At 39.4% G+C, this 22362-nt stretch overlaps 1 protein-coding gene across 19 annotated transcripts in view; it reads left to right on the plus strand.

Annotated features, from left to right (window-relative positions):
- The window catches only part of PARD3 (par-3 family cell polarity regulator), a 457718-nt gene that overhangs the window by 316716 nt on the left and 118640 nt on the right, over nt 1–22362 (plus strand). Inside the window, exon 22 of one of the 19 annotated variants that reach the window (XM_037383401.1) lies at nt 19497–22175. The exons of the other annotated variants lie outside the window; for them this stretch is intronic. Coding sequence (XP_037239298.1) covers nt 19497–19506 — 10 coding nt within the window. The 3' untranslated portion in view covers nt 19507–22175. Of the gene's footprint in view, nt 1–19496; nt 22176–22362 lie in introns of those variants that run through there. 19 annotated transcript variants of the gene reach the window in all.

Raw genomic sequence — 22362 nt, forward strand, 5'->3', positions numbered from 1 at the left:
AAAAACAGCATGCTCCTCTCAGGGAAAACATGTTCTGAGTAAGGTTGTGTGCTCTGAGAACCCACAGTCTGGTGAAGGGGTCAGTGAAAGACCTGATTTTTACCAGGCACTGGGGGTCTTTTTTGAGGAGTCATGTTTCCAGCAGTCATAAGTGATCTGAAAGAAGCAGACTGCTGAGGGACACCCTGCTGTTCTGGGTAAATGGTGAAACAACACCTTGGGTCACTTGTGGGAAGTTATGAGAGAGCAAGAAAACCAGTCTTTCTTTTAGCTAGCTAGAGTAAATAAATATATTTCCAAGAAAAAAAAATAAAGCAGTGTTTGTTTTCCTTTTGTATATGCAGTGATTCATTATTTAATTTTGAAGTGAGATACCAGTATTATTTTAAAACCTTAGTAACAGTGATTCAGCTCTGGAAACATGTAAGTGGAGCTTCAGTTAACTTTTATCCTGTTACTTTCTTTATCCTGTAAAACATGAAGTGAGCCTGTGTTGTAACTGCATAGGTTCTTGAGGGTTGTTTCTGTGTCTGTGAATCGTATGACAACATCAGTTACTAGGAAAACTAGTTAATTAGAAAATATTACTTAGAAAATGTGTTTAGAAAACACAAAATAGTACCAAGTTGTTAGGCAGCATAGGCCACAGAACACCAAAAGAGTTATAGGAGATAGTCCCGCGGGTCAGACAGGAGGAGAGCACTTCAGCCTGGTCACCTGCGTGTCACACGGGGATGCCTCATCTTCTGGGAGTTTACCTGCCTAAATTCAAGCCTGAAGCAGAGCAATGCACCCTGCACTGGGGGAGGCTGGAAGGTAGGAGGTAAGAAATGCTGACTGGTTCATTTCTGCAGTCCTTGCCATTTTTATACAGCAGAAATGGCAGGTAAATTTAAGTAATATTATATATGATAAATTCTATGGGCTCTAAGTAGCATATTGATGACATGAGTGCTATGTTGTGAATTCAGTCAGAGATGTTTACAGCATCTAGAAAGCTTGGGCAGCTCCTTGGTCCTCACTTTCCTCCTGTGTAACATTCCCAGTACCCAGAGGACCTGTGAGATAGCTGCTTCATGTTGCAAGCTTTGGTGCACGGGCAAAGGGCTGACTCACATATGGTCCCATCCAAAGGGAGGAGCCTTCGCATTCTAGAGCCAGCTCAGTGCAGGGCTTGCTGGCTCCTCTCTGCCCTCCAGCCTTAGAGCCTGATGTCTGGCATTCCTGTGCAGCTTTGAATGCTCTAGGTGGAAACAAGTGTACAAGTGGAAATTAATACCGGTTTTAATCAGGTGCTCCCAGCTAAAAAGGAAGTAACCTTGTCTGTATGCTTGATATAACACTTCTGAAATCTTTAATGTAGAAACAACAGTAGTTTGACTGGTAGGAAGAGCTGATGATCCCGTTGTTGTTTGCTCTTCATAACAGTCAACATTTCCTTGAGTTATTTTTTTCCCTCTCTACCATTTCTGAGTGAACTTTATGTTTTCAGCCTCCTCTTAATTAACGTGGGTGCAGTGCTATCCAGATGCAGTTAACTCCTCCTGGATCTGTAAATTAGCTTGCACCTTGTCAGCCCACCCAAGAGAGGTGCTCCTGGCAAGGAGGAAAATGCTGATTGAGGGAATTAAGCATTATGCCTCATTTCCATTCAGTGCTTGATTTGTTTTGTTGACAGGCTTCTCAATAATGTTTGAGAGATGGGCTTTATAGTGGCTGCAAGATAAGCTACTACGTCTGCCTATAACATGCTTTGTTTTTCTGTACGTCTGACATATATCATAGATATCAAGTAACTACTGAAAGTTGTGTGATAGAAAATAATGATAACGGTAACATTTAAAATTCAAGCCATGATCAAAACATAATTGGATGTTTTGGTTCTGCACAACATTGTGTTTTCTTTGTAGTTCTTTTTCTCTTCTCCTTTTTCACCTTTTTCTTCCTTTTCTGTGCTCTTATCTTAAAATAATCCTTCCTCATTAGGTTGTATGGGCAAGAACACCTGCAGGATATTACTATTAACTGACACTTTATTCCAATGTCAGTATTTAGCCAAGGGGCTTTTTATTGCCTATATGCAAACTAGCAGCTCATAGAGTGGTGTCTATGTGATGTATAAAAATAAGTCTCCTTGCCTTCAGTTAAAAATCTTAGGATTTGCTACTGGGATCTTCATTAAACTGTACTGAGATGGAAACTCCCATTAGAGAACCCTAGGTTACATTTATCCTTCAGCATCTAGTCATCATTTCCAAGAAATCCCTGGGTGATTCAGATAGCAGGTTAAAATCATAAATAAATCTTCTAAATACTTCCATTGTTTTAATGCTTTTATCAGACATCGTTAAGATGACTGACATAACTGTGAAAGAGAACTGTAAAATGCAGGATGCAGCCTGCGTGGCTCTGACACACACAACTCCCGTTATTTCCAGAGGACCTTTGGTGACATTGCACTGTGGGCACTCTGAAAGTTCACCCTTTTCACTGTGAAATAAATCTGTCTAAGCGTGTGTGTCTTTCTTTTTTCAAAATGACATTTCAAGGCAGAACAGAATAATTTATTTAAATTTGTCATTTGGCTGAGAAGTCTCTGTCTCTTCACAGATCAATGTAGGGCAGAAGTTAACTTAGGAAAGCACTGAACAAAAATACTGGTCTACTGGAGGAGATGCAGGCATTGCAGAGCTTTGCTTACACCTGAATGAATTTGTTTTACCTGAATAGTTGCATCATTCCTGTCTTATCCCTTCAATAGGATTGTGTGTCATGTCCTGTGGCTGTAACCACACACCAAATGAGAGGCTGCCCAGTTCCTCCTTCTCCATTGCTGTTCATTTAGGGGGTGCCTGGATGGCCACTACCAGCTGAGCAAATAGCTTTTGGGAAGCTGATAAAAAGTTCTGCTAGTTGTTTTTTTTTGTTTGTTTGTTTCACTACACTAAGAAGTCTTGAGTAGATATATGTTTTGACATCAGAAGTTTATAAAAATTTGTATGCTTCTTCAAGTGCAATCTAAAATATATTTAGTCATTTCTAAGACTGGTTTTGTGTATTTTTAAGTAGAGAGTTTACTTCTTGATAAAATCAACCTGACATAAAAAAATCAGTTGATAAATAAGTCATTGTAGTGCTGCCTTAAGAAAGAGGCTTCACAGTTTCAAACAGTGCACCTGTAATTAGTGCTGGAAGGGATACATTAATTTGATGGGCTTCTATGTCATGCGATTCTTTGACATTCCTCTCCTGAAAGAGGAAAATTGTATATGCTGTCGACTTTTCCCCTCCTCTTGCTCCTGTCATATATAGGGTATTTTCATTTATGAAAGTGGATTCCCTCAGGATGTAAGATAGGGAGATGTGAGATCGTTCTTATTGTAGTTTTTGGATAATGATGATGTGACACTTCTGCTGTAGTCTTGCTTATGACTTACAGTCCCTGTAGTTCATTTACACTTATTCCCAGTGTACAGGCTTGGATATAGTTTCTAGATGGATGACTGGACTGGTGAAGTAACAGGTCACAGGCAACTGAAGTGGTAGCTCCAGATCTTTCTCCAGCTTCCTAAAGCCATATACAGTTTTCCTCTATGGTCATCCCTGAACCATGGTTCTATAAGGTGGTGGCATCACTGTGATTATGTCACTTGTTTGGGGAATTAATTTTGTTTGCAAGAAAGTAGACAACCATGCTCTTACTGGGGAGTTTGTATGGGAAGACTCTCACTGGTGAGTTTTGTGATAGAAACAATGTCCATTAAGTGATCAGTCTCAGGAATGGACATGTCTGAGGAATAACATCTTTAGAAGAAACTGAACTACCAACATCTTGAGAATAAGGAAGGAAAAAAAGCAGCTCAGGGTTTCCAAAGGGAGAAAGGGGAGTAGTAGGGAGCCCAAGCTACCTAGTGATATCTTGCTGGAAATATCAGAGGGACAGTCACTCAGCACCTGGTAACAAAAACCTGCTGAAACAAGAAGACCTTGTTATGGTTGGGTAAAAACAGATTTGCAAATACAAATGGTATGTTTGAGTTTGTGGGGAAATGCTGAGGAGAACAAAAGATGAGAGGTATGCACATTGTATCTTAACTTTGAGTGTAAGCAAGAAAATACCTGCATTGGTTTTGGAGGTTGTTTATGAAACAGATGTAATGTAATTTGAATCAACTGTGGATAAGTATGTTATGTGAAATTAATACATTTTCTGTTGTAGGAATTAATACCTCAGTCCCACATAAAAATAATTTTTCTATGGAGAGCATAAGCACTGTGTAATGAAGTCCATGGAACAAGGCAGTATGCTTAAAATTAATCATGTACATAGGTGGTTTTAGTACTGGAAGGTGCGCATTTCAAGATCTGGCTTCCAGTGTTCACGGAGATGTAAAGCCATAATGTATGGTAACTGAACTTTAATGGCTTTCTTAACTATTGTGGCTTACAGGTGGTTAAATCAATGCACTGGTAGCCAATGCAAATGTAATATTCCCAGATTAGCATTAAAATCTAATCCTAATTAGATTTAATTACATTTAAAATTATTACTGGGATCCTTGCTGTGCTGTACCTTCCAGTTCTGTGAGAGGAAATAGATAATTTAGTTTGCAGCCTTCTTTAGCTGAAATCAGATATACTGCTGTCTTTTTCTTTTTTTTTTTTTTTCTGCCCACACACAGCTGCTTCCAAGGTGCACTAGACATGTCCAGATTCATAAACATATTATTTGTAGCTTTGAATTACACATTTCAACCACATTAGCCATCTGAGACCTCTGACTGGGCATTTGGGAGAATAACCTACATGGATTACTGTTCCTTGTTACATGACTTCCTTGTATTTCCTATTCTGGCTTTCATTTAAGTTTTCTCATCATAATGTCTGTGAGGAGATGAAAAGCAAATCACAAGGGTTATAACATTGATTTAGTAATTACCTTCTTTCTCTTTCATTTAATAACAACCTTCAGACTTTTAAGCAGGCACATGACAAAAAGGTATCTGAGTTGTGTAAAATACTGTTGAATTATACCCTAATGAACAGGACTGGCAAATACCTCAAACTCAATAAAATAAAATCTGTGGTCTGATTTTCATCATTCAATCGCTTAAGAAGCAGCAATAATGGCATTTTCCTTGGAAGCATGACTAATATGGCTTTGTATTGGTGAATGACACTTACTGATGTATAGGCTTAATAGAAAACATGGGAATGAACTCCAAAAGTTAGAATATTTTTTTTCTTTAGTGCTCTGCTCACAGCACAAAACACCATAAATCTTGATCCTTAGAACACAGAGGAGGAGGTTATTGCTTAAACACCTGCCGGCTATATAATTTCTAACTTGGAAGCTCATTGCTCGCACACTGAATTGCACCTGGGTTTGCTAATGCTCATCTGAGAACGTCGCCGACAGCTTGCAGTGCTTGTACTGAGACTTCCATGAGAAATGCTGAGCTGGGTCGTTGCTCAGGTAAATGGAATCTGGGGCCATTTGCGCTCTGGCTTTTGCCTGCTGCCACTACGAGCCAGATGGTGCCACTATCATTAAGTCCACATCTGCTTTCCCTCTTCTGCCACCAGCTAGAAAATGTGTGACCCGCTACAATCCTGGGTGCAGGGTCTCAGCATGATGCCTTTTCAAGCTTCAGAGGAGGAGCACAGTCCTCATCTTGGCTACAAGTTGGATGCTGTTGATGGCACCTTCTCTTCTGTGCTGCTCTGGGCTACTTTGTCCTGATCCACTTTCAGAGTTCTCAATGGCCACTGGGACACACAGAATCAGAAAAGCCTTTCAAATGAAATCAGCCATGCAGCAAATCGTCATCTTTGATGCAGACAATTACCCAGGGCTCTTATAAATGTATTTCAAAGCATATTCATATTCTTCGCTTCCTTCTTTCCAATTAAAAGTAAATAAGGGACTGAAAGAGATAAGCTTGATTGAAAATAGCTTTTCTTTTTTGGAAAGGCAAGCCATGCTCTTTCTTTCCTCTCCGTCCTTTTTCACCCTCCTGTTTGCTGCTGCTTGGTGGAATCGGTTCCTTTGAGGAAATGCGTGTCCCATTGCCTGCAGCCCCAAACACACCAGCTTTTGACTAAGATGACATTAGGGCAGGGGGCAGTGGAATGGCAAATTCGTGTTTCTAAACCAAACAACTTCACATAATCTGTCAGGGATTTAAGGAATGCAGCTTCATTAAGTGGTTAGTAAACTCTGTGACTTCTAAACAAAACACAGAAAGCAGTGGTATGCGATTGTGCGAAGGAGATTTGAAGTGAGAGATTAACATAATCGTATGTGGCTTTCTAGTTTGTCATTCTGACAGAAAGCAGGGCTTTGCTCTATGTATTCTTAACACTGGATTTTCCCAGAGTAAGTCTTGAACTTGTAAATCTGATGGGGGTATATTGTATGGTGGTGGGGGTTTTTTTGTTTGGAGTTCTTCTTTTTTTTCTCCCCATAATTTCAATAGAATCGGGATTTTCGTTTCTAACATCCAGAAATAAGTGTCAGGTTGACTTGTTACTAGAGATGAGTTCATAGTGGCTGCTAACATATTCTTCCAGTATTCTTCCTTTGCTTGTCAGCGAGTTTAAATAGAGAACCTTTGACACCTACAGCACCGTCTCTGCCTGCAAAGCAAGCGAGGGAGGCAGGCGGCATGACAGCTGAGCCCTCCGCCATCCTACCCGGCATTCTGTGGCAGTTCTCTTCCAGGCCTGCTGGATGAATATAGAACACAAGTGTCAAGGATGACACCTACTTTATAATCTCTACAAAGCAAGCCTTTTCAGAGAAGAATTTGTTGACAGTTCAGAGATTCAAAGTCAATTTCAGTTTTAGCTCGTATAGAAATAGGATTTTTTTCCTCCACCTGATGTCATGGTTGAAGACTAACTAGTCAGTGTGCTAGTTCATAACAAAGTATGGTAAATAAATACTGTCTTGAGATGTGAAGGATCTGTTAGATGAAAAGCTCTGTTAATGAAGTTTATTTCATTATCTGTTGGAAATGTTCTTTGGAGATTTAATTTGCTGCTGATGGCACCTGTACATTGGTATACATTACTGATTCTGTAGATTATGTTTTTAAAGCAGCTGCCTTTGAAAATCCTTTTTAAAAGCAGAAATAGGAACATTTTCTTACATGAAAATTAATGCAACTTAATATATTTTTATAGCTGAAGATGACTTAGACTATTAAGTCGTAGTTACTTGAGGTACTTAAGTTGGCAGCTGCAGGACAGCTGATTTGCCTTTTCTAAAAGGCAAAGCTCCAACTTATTACTGCATTTCACTTCCCAGGAACAATGATCTGTATTCGTGGTACATTGGCAGACTGATGCCTCCTGTTAGGTTTTCCATGTGTCCTACTGTTGTGCAGAGAAATAGCCATTAAGGACAGAATTATAAAACACTTCAGTGAAAATGGAAAAATGGGTGTAAGCCAGTATGATTTCCAGAACAGAATATACCGGAATAGAAATAGCCTGTGAGCCCCTGCGTTTCCCTGAGTGTATGTAGTAAGAAGACAGTGGGTATAAGGCATTCAGAGGGCTTATTTAGGCTTGTAAGTTGTTATATCAGGGAAATATATGAGGAACAAAAGTTTTGTAGAAGGAATAAGAGAGAAGGAAATACTAGAAACATAATGCCAATGGAGTATGCAAGTAGTATTTACCCCACTTTGAATCTGTTGATGACTTCTGGAGGGGAAAAAAAAATTAGGAGGGACTGAAGACATACTGAAAATACTACACTTTTAGAGTGATTCAGGCAGGAAAGAATCTCTGGTTTGACTCCTGCTCACAGCAGTCCAGCTTCAGCATTTCATCAGCTGATTGTCAGGCCCAGTTGAATTTCAGACATCTCCAAGGATGGAGTCTCAGCAGCCTGTTGCAGTGCTTAACCACTCTCCTGGTGAAAAAGTATTTGTCCTCCATAAAAGGAGATAGGAACAAGGTTGAATAATCGCTGGTACAAAAAATCTGAATCAATCAACATGTACTTGTCCTTCTCATTAAGCAAAAACATGTGGATGTACAACAAGTTTGTCATCCAAAAAGTTTAAAGGATTTTTGTCATACGTGATTACCCTCAAGGACTTACTACCCCCACAGTTCCTTGACACCAAGAATATAGGAAATAACGCAGCTAAGCATGCATTTGTGACTGTGAGCCACCTGTTGCATACTGTTAAGGAAGAAGTTATCTGTAACTAGGTTATTTTTACTGTGCTTCCAAGCATCTTACTCTAGCTTGTCTTAGACTGGCAAGTCTTAGGATAGCAAGCTTGATTGGCTGATATGTTACCTAATAGTATCATATTGGTATGATCCACTGAGCTAGAAAAGGTGATTATTTTCTGTGGAACTGAGGAAGAAACTGTCTACAGAAATCTTCCTTTCTACTATTTCATGCTATACCAGAAAATGTTACCTGTGTTTTAAATAAAAATGTTAAATCTGTGGTGTTTTAATGCTGATACATTTCATTTTCATCTCAAAGTACAGATATCCTCAAGTAAATCCTCAGGCATTTTTAGTTCAGTGAGTTGCAAAAGAAGGAAGTTTGTATTACTTTTGGTGGGGGAGAAAGTATTTTTAATTCCTTCCATGTTCAGTAGATTCTCTAGAGTTTTTTCAAGAATATAAGAATACAGTCACACAGAGCTGTATGATACCTGGTAAGTCCCTGTACCCCAATACTTCATCTCTGATAATGGTCAGTAGTATCTCCCAAGGGTGGGGTATCAGAACAGGGTGACCCTAGAGCAGTTCTTCCCAGGTCTGTCTGCCAGGCTTTCAGTGATCTGCAGCTCAAGGATTTCCTGAGACAGTGCCATTGCACTCAAGTGCAAAATATGGGGGGTGTGTGTGTGTGTGTGTGTGTATTCCATTCTGGGCAATTTGTCCTGTTAGTGTCAGTTTGGGGTATACTTACCTAATTCCAAAGCACTAACAAAATCTGAAGTATATAATTTAGAGAAATGTCTTTTAGAGATTGTGTAGAATGACTCTTGTATCAAGGAACTGCTTTTACATTATAACTGTGAAGACCTGATTGCAATGCACTGTGGTAGAGCTGATTCATTATGTCAGTATTTTATGGCACCCAGGTAAGCATGTTTGCAAAGCAGCAGTAAACCTTTTTGATGTGCAATAACGTTTCAGTAGTTAATGTAGTGTTCCACTGCATATTAACTTTTACTGCTTCTGTGCAAACTTACAATAAGCAGGAGTGCAAGAAAAGGCTGTAGATGTTTGTAAAATAGATCCTGCTGGAATGCATTCACTTCAACTAGTTTTACAGCGCATGTTTGGGCTAGCTGATGATGCGATTAACAGCAAATTTTTAGATGTTTGCTTCTGCAGAAGATAAATTCATAGTTTCTACAAATTTCTATGTAACATTCTACAAATGTTAACACTTTTTTTCAGGAGTTTTTTGATGTCAGTCCTGTGGCTTCTAGTCCTAAAAAGAAAAAGAACGTAGTATGGTTTCACGGACTACTTGGTGATCTTAACTATTGTCAAAAAATATAATAGCCTATTATTCATATGGCTATTTTAAAGGGTTTGTGTTAGATGTTGAAAGTATGTTGGTAATGCTGTATAGGTAGAAAAATTCTCTGTTAGAAATAACTACTTCAGTAGATATATTAACGTCATAGACCTGGCTTTGTCAGTGGAATCTGCAGTTAGTCCTTACGTTGTTTGTGCTTGCAATACAGAAATCTGGACTTTGGCAAGTTACTTAAACTTTCAAGAGGAACTATTTCCTTATCTTAAAAATGGGATAGTACCTTATTCATGCTAGTGTCTCTATGGGCTTTGATGTCCTGTGGTGCTTCCCATGTTGTAGAAATACAAAATATTTGTATGCTAAAAACATATGCTATCTATAGTTTCCAAATGCTGCTGTTGAGTTTAGTTTGAAGGTGGATGGGTAGTGGATGCATGACTGAAAGTGTTGTAGAATTCTTTTTTTCTGCTATGCTGTTATAGGTGGCACTTAGTAAGAAAATGTCTAATCAGAAGCAAAGTTTATGGATTATCTCTAAAAGTTCTGAAAAAAAGACTTAACAACAAAAATGCATCTAGAATCTTAGCTGCATCAGCATTTTTGAGTACCATAATAATGAAAGTAGTATATTTTTATACTGATTTCAAGTGCTTCTAGCATATTCAACACCAGGTGTGCCAACAGTATTTAGAATGCAAGCTGAATTGCTATTACACATTTTAACAGCAACATACCACAAATAAATCTCAAATATTTCACAAAGTTATTACAGATGCTATCTTTGTCTTTAAGCCATAGTGCTAAAATCCTGAAATTCAGAGCACAACATGCTGCCACAAGCAGGAGTTTCAGATGTAGTGTTACAGTTGAAGTATTTCTTTTCTCTGATGTTGCTGAGCAGGTAATGATACCAACAGTATCATCGTCTGTAACTATTAGGAGACCTGATATCACCTGTGGAGCTCCAAATACTTTGCTAATTCTGTTTGTCCTTTATAACTGCAAAAGGAAGAAAACTGCTTGTGTAAGATAAATAAAATGTGAAGACTTAATATCATTTTCCTCATTCTTTTAAGAATTATTTTAGATTTATTTTAAATCTTTAGAAACAATAATAAAAAATATCTTATTTTATTTAGAAGAAATATTAAGGTGGCAGTGATAATTACTGTATACTGTATGTAGGACTGAGCAAGGGCAGACCTGATCTCGTTTGGAGATGAACATCTCAGGAGCCAGGTATCTTTGAAGTCAAGATTGGGTTTATTTTAAACACCATCTATCTGGGTTTCTAAATAAGTAAATATAGGCCCAGTCGCTCACTTCTTATAGTGCCTGAATGTATACAAATCAGAACAAAAATGTCAGTGAGTATGGGGCTGGTCTAGGTCTGAGGTCTTCTGTGCTAGGAGCTTACTTGTATGGTGGCTGGAGCAACAACAACAAAAAACCCACCAGCCCACGTCTCTTGCCTGTAATTAGTCACGTTGTACACCTTTTCTATCTGAAATAAATCTCCACTGCTGACTTAGCCCTGAAATAATCAGCAGCATAAATCACAATTGATATAGTTATTTCAACTGCAGTTACCATGAAGACAGCTCAGCCTCTGAGTACTGGCAGCTATAGGATGCCGGGCATCTCCAGGGCTCCAGGCAGCTCTGGGCAAGCCCCCGCGCCAGCTGCTGTGGGGACTCGCTGCCAGACTGACTTCCCAGCAATGATCCACCGGAGCCTTGTTGCATCCACTCCAGAGACAGTTTGTTCCGGTGGTGCTGCGGCAGTGCAAAGTCTCACTCTTCATTTTCCACCCAGAAGATACTGCCTATGTAAACTAACTTTTTAGAGCCGCAGGGCAGAGTATCAGCTGATAGAATAGACAGAGGTTTGTGAAGCCAGCAGTGACATGTTAATGTAAGCTGACCAGAGCCTTGGCTCAGGCTAAGTCCTGTGCCTTAGCCCTGTGTTTATAGCAAACTTTCAAAATAATGTACCGGTTCTTTTTTGCTCTCTGGTTTTTATGAGAAGTTAAATTCAGGGGCATTCAGTGTAGTCGGAGTTGTTCTCTACAGCACTTTGTAAAAATATCCTGTTGGCATTATTTATTTGTTTTTCTAATCAAAGTTTATATTTTTATCCCCAAGGAGACTTAGGTGGCACTGTCGAACCCAGAATGGGAAGGAGACCCTAAACTGTAACCGACAGCCACCCGCACTTGGGTGCTGCAGCTCAGTGAGGGCAACTGGTGTTGGGTGTCGTAGGCATCCTCTGAGAAGAGGATGGTAGCTGCATGCTTGTCCGGGTTTTAAGGCTCTTTTGTTTAGACTTGCCCCACAGAACCTACACTGTTGTCTGTTTTCCTCTGCTGGAAATTGTCTGTGCCTTCCGTACCTCCTGTAAGTGTGAATATGTGCGTGAGGCTAACGATATAGAGACATCACCTATTGCTTAATTTACCCTACAGAGGTTATTTTCTAGGAGATGTGTATCAACAAAGGTTTTCAGTAATTGACAGAAAAAGTGCTGACTGACATTAACATTTCTAGGTAATGAGATCTGTAGGGAAGTTTTAATCTTTGGAAGGTTCTGGATGAAGTGGCAGTAGTTTGATTAACTTTCTGTGTATTTATATTAACCTTTGCTGATTTTATATAGTGTAATTGCAATGCTGCAAGACTAAGTTGTTTGAGTAATGTTACTGCAATTTCCTGGTCTAACTAGTCAGTGTATTACATTTGTGTCCTTGTTTCTCTGCCTGTTGCATGTGCTTAGTGAGCATCTTCAGTAATTTTCTCACTGTAGTTCCCGTTTACAAAAGGCAGGCCATGCTCATGTGTATGCAAGCAAGTATTTCAGTTATAAAATGGAGTTATGAGGGCTTTTTGTATTACTGAGGGTTTTTTTATCTTTTCTGCCAGAAAAGTGTTGAAGCAAATTTCCCTTGCAACTTTTCTTTTTCTTTTTCTTTTTTTTTTTTTTTTTTCCCCCCACCATCTCTTGAGTGCCAGTAAAATGGGTGGGTTTTTATGTTTCATTAGCATTTCTTACAAGGTCTGCCTTTAGACCAGTACCCATTTTCTAAATTGTACTTCTGTAGGGTTGGGAAAAATCATGGTAACCAGATGTAGTATTTGTCTCTGGCCTGGCAAAGTGTTAGATTTAACAAAAGAAGCTAATAGAAATGTTCAAATTGACCCTTCTCATCATTTGGACTTCTTGGAGCTCAATCAATCGCTCATTATTATCAGAGTTATTCACGCAGAGGCAGAAGTGCTAGTATTTCTCATAATCAGCCCTTGAGCCAGATGTAATTTACAATTTTGAAGCATTGTATTTTGAAACAATAATGCATTAAAATGAACGAAGCAGGAATTAGAAGTATAGTTGTGGAGGGAACATGTTGAAGAGTAGCCATGGTTTAAGCGCTCTCTCTAAGCGCTCTGGGTGGACACCAGTAATTAGAAGCCTACAATGTGGTGGTATTAATACCTGAATGGGTTCACAATTTTTAAACTAATCTGTGGAGTGTGACAAATGCAACAACAGAAGCGTGTCCATCTAGCTGCGTGGTTGTCAGTTGGCAGGTGGGTGGCGAGAGCTGGGGTGAGGCTTTGTGACCTGCTTAGTATGGTGTGAGCAAGAGATGGGCGGCTGGGCTTGGCACCCAGTGCACTTGGAAAGAGCGTTGTACCTGGACTCAGAAAAATTGCTTATGTTAGAGAAGAATAACTTCATTGTACTTTAGATAGTTGGGCATCTGTTAATTGTAGGCTGCTCTTGATGCTTAGAATGTGGGGTGGGGATTTTTTATCCCTATGTATGGTTTTATGTATTGCAAAGTAGACAGTTGTATGTGTGCATTTATGTCTGTGAAAGATGAGTTGACATATCGGAGGGCTTCACTTAGACGTTTTCAGGAGCCTGCTCTTTACTTTGTAAGTGAGACTTTTTTGCAATTTGTATTTACAGGTTTTTCAGTACTGTTTAACATCTTACTGCCCAGTACTGAATTGCCTAACAGGGCACTGCAGTCTTGATGGGCAAATTCTCTCTGAGAGAGGGGACAGGAGCATTTGTAAGTACATTAAATTACAGTAATGAAAGGATATGTTGCCCATTAGGACTATATTATCTATTAAAAGACTGAATTATCTTGGCTGTGTCACATGTATGAACTACTTTCTTCAATGACAAATAGCACACAGCGTATCAAATTTAATCTTAAAGCAAGTAACTCTGTGGTCAATAACCGCTCTGTTTTTTGAATGCGTATACAACATTAAAGAGTTTTTGCCACGCAAGCAAACTTTAAAATGTTTAGGCTGTTATGAAACATCCATTAAAATGTCATGTACTGCTTCTGTGGTTGCTCCCATCATTGATGATTGCTAACACAATTGTATCTAAGCATAAGCTTTCTTTTTTATTCCTAATTCCTTCAGGGATGCCGCAATCCACAGTTTAACAGGTTTTGGCTGACCACCATGAAAATGAGTTATTTATGGTCACTTTTAGTACATTGTGGTATTGCTTACTGAGTTTGATTCGGCCATGCAACAGAAGAATCTCTTGTCTACTTGCTGACTTGCTGCTGTCTTTCCAATATTATCATTTTAAAATTTTCCCCACTTCCTTTGACCTTCTCAGCCTTTTTTTCAAACTGCAGTTGTTGGGATTAGTTGTTAGGTTTTTTCTTATTTCTTGAGAGTTATTTATCTATTTGAGCTGTCAATGGTTCCAACTAGCTTTAGGCAATCATGAGTAGTAATGCAAGAAGATTATCTTCTGTTTAGAAATTTGCAAACAGATGGTCTCTCCATAAAAGAAATCTGTTTTTAAAAGTTCCACCATTTTATGCTGGAAGTAAATATTACAAATGCTGAAGTTGTGAAAAGAGAGCGACTTGGTGTGAATAATATTCTGCCTGTTGTGTCATGCCTTTCAGGAAATGTTATCAAAACTGTTTATGAAAATAATTGAATGAAACCTCATGACATGTCTCTTGGTTTGGCATCATACTCATTTTCTGTGAAGTTGGGATACTGACTCGCAAAGACAGGCAGATTAAGCTTCAGTGGCTGGAAACGGTTACTGATCCCATATGTTGTTTCCACTCCTCTCCAGGAAGTTGTTGTGGGAATCACCAGTGATGTTGCACATGAAGGGTTACAAGTTGTGTGCCGTCCTGGCTGTTGGTTTTGAGTAGCCTTAATTTGGTGAGATGAACTAGAATCCACACCTGAACAGTGCTGAAAAAAATGGTTTTTAATGTTTGGAAAGTGAGGCAGAGGCTGTTAGGAGGAAATGTGTGAATTATAACATAGACCTTCACGTGCTGTACAGTACTCATTCATGCACCAAGTGGCAACTTCAGAGAGGGATGATAATTTGGAGTGATAAAAATTTCGGTTCTCCTGCTTTAAATGTCTGTGTTCAACACATGAGTTTCTTTATTGCTTGAAGGCAAAATTCCTTGCTCTGAAGAGGTACAGGTGTACATTTTCAGAGATATTCTTCATTTTCATGAGTGGACTATGTCCTTTTGTAACGCACCTTTCTTGGTTTGGGACAGTAGAATTGTCCAGGAACCCTTCTGGCAGGGGTCTTCTGCTGAATGTTGCACCAGAAGGATTGTGGCTTTATCAGTTTTAACACAGGCAAAGAAACCCATGGAAAATGAAAAGTTATGAATGTCCATTTTAACTATACCCACAGGCTCCTACATGAAGGCGCCTTGCTCCTGCTGCCTGTACGTCAGTGCTTCTGTATCATCTCAGGACAACACTGCTGCTGAGTCACTCCAGCAGTCATTCCACTCCCTCCTAACAAGTAAAATTTGATCTACTAATTCAATTAGATGTGATAATTGGCTATTTCTAGAAATGCATTGCAAATATGTAGATGTTTGCACTTAGAAGCATATTTTTAAAAATAGCACTTGCACAATTTCGCTTGGAAATGAAGGCTTGTCAGCCCTCAAGTCATCACTAACCAGGGTGATTTTTGTTTGTGTGCTGTGTTGAATCCTTGTTTATGCTTATTACATTCTTTTTTTAGCAACAGAATGGTTTTGTATGTCACAATAATCTTTTGCAATATAAATCTTATGATTTTGCTGAGACAGCAGGGTGAAAAAGATTGCAGAAATCATTGCAAAAATCCTTTGAGTAGTGTTGGGGCGTGTGTGTGTGTGAATACTGTTCGCTGCTATGGGGAAAAGACCATGAAGGCCTTGAAGACAGAAAGCACTGATAGAACAGCTCAAGACTCTTACCATTTGTTAATTTTTAATGATGGTATTTTTTCTATTAAGGAACATAATGCTACTAAACTTCTGTCTCAATCAATTTTTGAGTTTTTTCATTAATCAACTAATGTATGTTTCTCCTATAGCTCTTTATTCTAATGAAATATGTGGGTGATATGGCGGATGACAATGATCTCATCAGTAACACCTCAGGGTAAAACCCATTTAGCAGATTATATGTATATTATTTTTGTCATATCAAGGATGCTGATATATGTTATTTTAAACTGAAGCTATATTTGAGAAAAGTTGTAAATGTGGAATTTCTGTTGCTACCACTCTTACATCCTCCTTTCTTTAGTTGTTCTGACTATGTATTTATTTATGCAAAGTCATGTACAAGTTCTTTATGTCTACATATGTATGTTGTATGCATTTTGCGCATTTTATATAGATGGCATCACGCAGCTTAAGTTCGTTCCTTAAATATTCTGCTACCCTACCCTCTCTGTTGAGTCTCGTACTGTTTAGTTGCTCTGATGCAATGGACCAAAGCCACCGAAGGCACTTGCTAGGCAGTGCCTCTCTGTTGAGTGTGACAGGCTCTGGATTAGGCCACCTCCTGACTGGTGACAGTCATTCAGGCAAGTAAGCTTGAAAGTAAGCCAGCTAGGGCCTGACGGAGAGGTTTGGGTATGCATTTTAGTTTGATTAGATTATGCAGACTTCATGGGATTTCCTATCTGAGGGTCAAGCTTCGGGCATGTGGGTCTGTGTTCTCGTCTTTTTATTAATAATAATGTGACAAACTAGTATCGCAGGGTCTGAGGATGGTCCTTTCTTCTGATGTGACTTGGCTGTTATACTCCAGAGTTCATACTTTTAAAAATTGGTCCTCTTACATTTTTTTAATTTCTTCACTTACTGTGATTGCTGTTGTTGGCTGAATTTGAGGATTAAGTCTGTGGATCTGTGAATATGACTTTGAGCATTTACACTTATCTTGAAACTTTCTCTAACCCTTAATGTGAAAGGAGAATTGAGAAGCTATAAATTAAGTAGAACCCTGGAGTATCTGGGCAATTAGAGTGAACAAGATTTCAGCTGTTCTCTTTCATCAGTTTCTCACACTCTGGGATAGACAGGGTATTTTTAATTTACAAACTGTATTTCAATTGGTCATAGAAGTTTTTTCTTGAAGCTTTTGATTATGCAGTTACAAAATAAAATTAAACTACTTTTTAGCTATACTTTTTATACAGGGTTTAGATGAGAGAGTTACTGAATAAACGAGCTGCTACATGAGGTACTGTTCCTGTATTTATAACAAAGAGATTATTCTATAGCTGTATGTGTCATCAAGTAAGTATTAGGCTATGTCTATGAAAAAATACATTTATGAACAGAACAGTATTTTTTTCTTATTGTTTGGGGTTTGGAGGAAAATGTCCACTTTCCTTTTGCTCTATATTTTCCACCGTGAGTAATATTCTGTGGTCTGGTTCTAAGAATTCGGGCTGGGGGAAGTGGTGGCCACAGGTCAGTGTTGTGCTGCTATGGCTGCAGGTGCTCCACAGTGTCTGGTGTAGCTCAGCCTTTAGCATCACAACATTTTTTGTCATGAATATGTTAACTTTGTGAGGCGGTAGCGTACGTAATTTTGCTGCACATCATGCAGTAGCTTGTGTCTGTGTGTCGGTAGCGTGTGCACTGATTTAGGTAGGGCTTTTATAGCTCACAGTCAGGTTGTTGGCACTTAACTTAGCAAATGACAGGATCTTGGAATTAGGCTTCTGGGACTGTCTGAACATCATTGTCACAGATGCTCCTTTTCTGCACTGTTTTGTTTTTTAATTCCAACCATAGTTCTTACCTTTGTTTTTAAAGGCTGTCCTCCTTTTCAATAAAGCAAGGAGCATTGCTATGCACGGATCCTGAGCAGTGAAGTTCTCATGTCTGCTTCGGAAGGAAAGTTGTCATTTAATTTGTATTTGCAAGAACTGCAACAAGTATCCCAGCAGCTAGCCTCACAGCAATGAGAATGAGACCATCACAGGTTCAGACAAGTGCCTGAAAATCTCCAGGTGCTTCAGGCACTCACTAACCCAGCTGCGTGCAGCGGGGAACAGCTCCTGCATCTGTGAAGTGAGCAGCAAGGGCTGGGATCAAATCACTTGGCAGTATCCTCAAGGCCATGTCCTTGCAAAAAATCTAGTTTCTGTGACGCAGGACAAATGGATGATGATTGCTGTTTTACAAGGGATATATCGTTAACAATTTCTCTTCAGGAGTTTCCAGCCTTAGGCTGTTATCATTGAGTGAGCAGGCGCTTCAGTGGGGGACGTTATTATGAGGGTGTGCCAGCCCATTCAATATATGCATTTTGGGAGAAACAGTATGGGAAGCACTAAGGTTCCAAAGTTGCCATGGGTCATGTATGGGGGACATATCCTAATTCCATCTTCCCTTCCTTTTGAGGACCTGAGCAGTAAAGGAGTAAGCTTCACAGTGATGCAGATGGTGATGGGCTGCAGGGAAGGTGTCACACACATGAACTGACGTTCAAAGGGCAAGTCAGGGACTACACCACTTGCACATTTAAGAAGGTGAAACTTCTACAAAGATAAGCCAGATCTTTTCACTGGACCGATGCATTTAAATTGGGGTGTTTTAAATACTGAGTTTTTAAATTCTGGGGACCTGACCCACGCTTCACTGCTTTCGACTCACACAAGGGCCACAGGACACCAGCAGGGCAGGGCTTTACTGCTGGCTGTAAAGGGGCTGTGGGATGTGCATTTGGTGTTTTGAAAGGATATTGCATAGACTGCTTGAATTTCAGTGATCTGAATACTCTTTATTTTTATTTCTAAGCATCCTGTTTTACTTAATATTCATGAATCAGAGCAGGAAACATCGATTTGAGGAAATTAGAAAGACTGGTGATTTGGAATAGCTGGACACCAGTGTAGTCACCACAGTACAGTACAGTACAGGGAGTGTTAACAGCTGGCTTTAATAGTGTGCCTTAGTACTGCTGGACATTGCTCTTCTGTAGTTAAACTTGGCTTGAATATCAATGTTAAATAATTTATAAATGTCTGTTACAAATTTGGTGGAGAGGATGCTGATTTGGGCTGTGGGTTTCAATAAGACTATAAATTGTACTTCATGGAGCAAATGCATTTAATAGAAATAAATAGCAAACACTTATGTTAGCAAGAGTAATCTTACCAAAACCTTCGAATGATGTTTGGAGTGGGGAGTGTTGACTGCTTCTACAGAAATAAAAGGGGTGTGTGTACATATCCATGCCCATCACAGTTCTTGTAAACACCTTTCTTAGGTGCTTGGTGGAGCCTGGAAAATGTTTTTCCTTTGTTGGTGTGTTACATCTACTATTGTAAGCTGAAGCTGAACAGAGATGCTGTTAGACTTGTGATCTCAGTGGAAAAGAGAAATCTTGAACTTCCAAATATTTTTTCACAGAGGTCTTGCTAAAATATGCAGACTTGTTCAGAGCCAGACTCATTTAGGGCACTGTGTTTCCAAACTGCTGTGTGGCTCCGTGACTTCTTGAGTATCACAGAGATGCTATCTATGCAGGTGATGGTGTTAAAAGCGTGAAGACACAATCAGGGAGGGGGGAGGATGGCATTGATTTTTCTGGGTTCGAGTGTAGGGACAGTGCAGTTAATGTTGCTGAACTTGTTACAGGCAGTGGTGATTATGGCAGATATATCACTTCTGCGGGTGACAAAGTCCAGAGAAGGCACCTTTGCAAGACCACCGTGGTTCATACTCTGCCAGGCTGTCCACTGCTGGGATGACCACAGAGCTTGTCAAAGATGGGCACTGGGAAGTCTCCAGTCAGAGAGGGAGCAATATGGCCACCCTTTGAAATGCCTGGGAAAGGACCAGAGATGTCTTCTGGAGGCTTTATCAGGATGGTCCCCGAGGGCAGAAGGAATGATCATTGCCAGATGATCAGAAGAAAACCCTGTAAGAGAAGAAGGGTTGTTGCCACAGCTTGCTCATGAATCAAAGCAAATTGAACCCTCCTGCTGTTCCAAGTGCTGCCTGTGCGGTAAACCTGCCTCTGCCTCTCTTGAAACGCAGCATAAGCGTGGTGTGTTCTGGACTTGGGCGGCTGGATCTGGAAACTCGAACCATTGATTTTTGCTAGGTTTGCATTATGTGTTGTTTACGTTAGAAATACTTTCCTCACAATCATGCAGCCTGACCAGACATTTACTAGATTGCTTACAAGGATTATTAGAAATTTCCTGTGTACTTTATTTTTTAATAAGGTATTGATTTTGATATATTTCTGTTCATACTTGCAATTAATTGATTTATGGTGGCAGAAATTCTGTTTTGCTGCCAAAATCTAATGGGTACTAACTAATTCAATTTTGTCTATTTTTTCCTATTTTTTTTTTTTTTAAGCACTACTTCTTTTTCAAAAATAAACTGGCTACTCTGGAATATGGTCCCTTTGCTTTGCCTGACATTTTGAATGGGTCAAGGAAGGACAGGAGACAGAAGCAAATGCGGGCATCCCACGGATGCTGTGCTACAGTACCACATATGTTGTGTGTCTCCTCACAGCTCTGCGTGTTCCGTCAGTCAGACCCCTGCCACCCCCAGCACTCTCTGTCTATCAGGGTAAAATGGCTCAGTTCCACCGTTTTTCTGCCAGAACTCCTCTCTTGGCTAGAGGATTTAGGGATATTTTAAATTAACCATTATTTTTTTCTTTTGTGTCTGGTGGGTGACATCCAGACCTTGATTTGAATCTCTTCTGTCATATATGTAAATGTTTTGTATAATGGATTTGACTACTCTCTAATAAAGAGGTGGATGTTTTAAAAGATACATGCTGGTGTTTCTAGTCACTGAATTTAAGTATGTCAGTTTTGCATGTAAGATATTATAAAATTAGAGACTTTATTTTTATGTCCTATTTTGTGTTTCTCAACCCTGTCATGTCCTCTGCCTTTCCCTTTTCAGATGGTTATTAGTGAACAGTTTTAGTTTTCAGATGCCTGAATTACTTTGGAAAGAAGTAATCTGGGAACTGTGGAGAACAGCTATGCACTTTAAAGATTGTGTATATGCTCCTGATCTGTATTTCTGTGTTGTTGTGTTTTTAAACAGCTGCCCTAAGAGCCATAAACATGGTTACGCAGTATAATAACATCTCTTGACTGAGTGGCCAGAAATTAATCATTCTGCAGGGTCGGTATGTGGTACGTCTTCAGCCCACACAGTGGCTTTGTACTAGAATCAACAGGAACAGAAGAGAAAACATTATAAAAGTCTTATGGAATCTAAATATCTACAATTGTTTACATACGTGGGTCAAAAGAAAGTTTTAAGAACTCTGTTTTATTTCACTGTTTGTGAGCATTCGGGGTGTCCTGTCCACACCATAGCTTGTGTTTGCACGTTTCAGTGCTTTCGTTTCACTTTTGATGTGAACCTGAGTGTAAAGTGCACAAGTGTCAGTTTGCTCTCATCTAGCATTTGATTAAAAAAAAGTAAAATTCTTGCTGCTTTTGGTACGATAGATGTTAATAGGTATGTATTATGATAAGTTACCGTTTAATAGATACGTGTTATCCCTTCTGCCTTATATAGAAAATTGTCATCTAAACTTTAGACGTATTTAAGTGTTTGTTTAGTTTATACAAAAGCAATTCCTTTCAGAGTAGGTCTGAAATTTCTAAGAAATACACGCAATTGTGTCCTAATAATAACTGAGTGTCTCAGATGCCAAAGTGTGCTCTCCCTGAAAGTCTAAAAGAAAACAGTGGAATGTACAAATATGGAGAAAACCTAAAGTACTTGAAATGTAGCTGGTAGAGGGGAAGAGGAGCCATAAAGAGGGCAAACACTGGGTTGGCAGTGTCCTGCTCTGGCTAGGACAGCCCAAGCTGTTCCATCCCTCCACTCACCCTCTTTGCACTGGAACACCCCCTGGGGGAAAAGTCATGAGTAATAAAGTTTAAAAAAACTTTGGTGCTGAAAAAGAAGAAATTTACATTTTTGGATGGGATCCAGTGGTGAAACTGCTCTTGTGGGGTGGGTGTGGAGGGTGGTACTGCGCTCTGGGCAGTTCTCAGACACACAGCACTGTGTCTCTTGCAGCTCATACATGAAAGCTTTAATTTAATGTAAACTTGATTTGCGTTCTTTGGCAGTGATAGTGTTGAGTAATTTCTAAAACGTTGTTTGACTGTGTATTTCAGAATAGCGGCCCCAAAATCCTGGCAGAAAAAAGGAGTGTAGTCCTGGGTTTTTGTTTTGTTTTGTTTTGTTCTGTTCTTTAGTGAGGAATTCTATACACTTTTAAGTGGAGTGAAATACAAATAAAATTTAAAAAAAACTTGCAAAAAAAAAGCCACACAAACCACACACCAAAGCAAAAGCAGCCTGAAAATATTACAAATTGAGGTTCTAAGGTCTTTGCACTTTCTTTTCCTGGTTTCCAAGCAGCCCTTCTTAGAGGACTCTTTGTCTTAGGAAAAGGAAAATACAGTTTTGTTCATTTCACAAGTTAGATTCTTTTTTTGTGTGT

This window comes from Falco rusticolus, chromosome 4, assembly GCF_015220075.1.
Source record: "Falco rusticolus isolate bFalRus1 chromosome 4, bFalRus1.pri, whole genome shotgun sequence".
In the NCBI taxonomy this organism is placed as follows: Eukaryota; Metazoa; Chordata; class Aves; order Falconiformes; family Falconidae; genus Falco; species Falco rusticolus.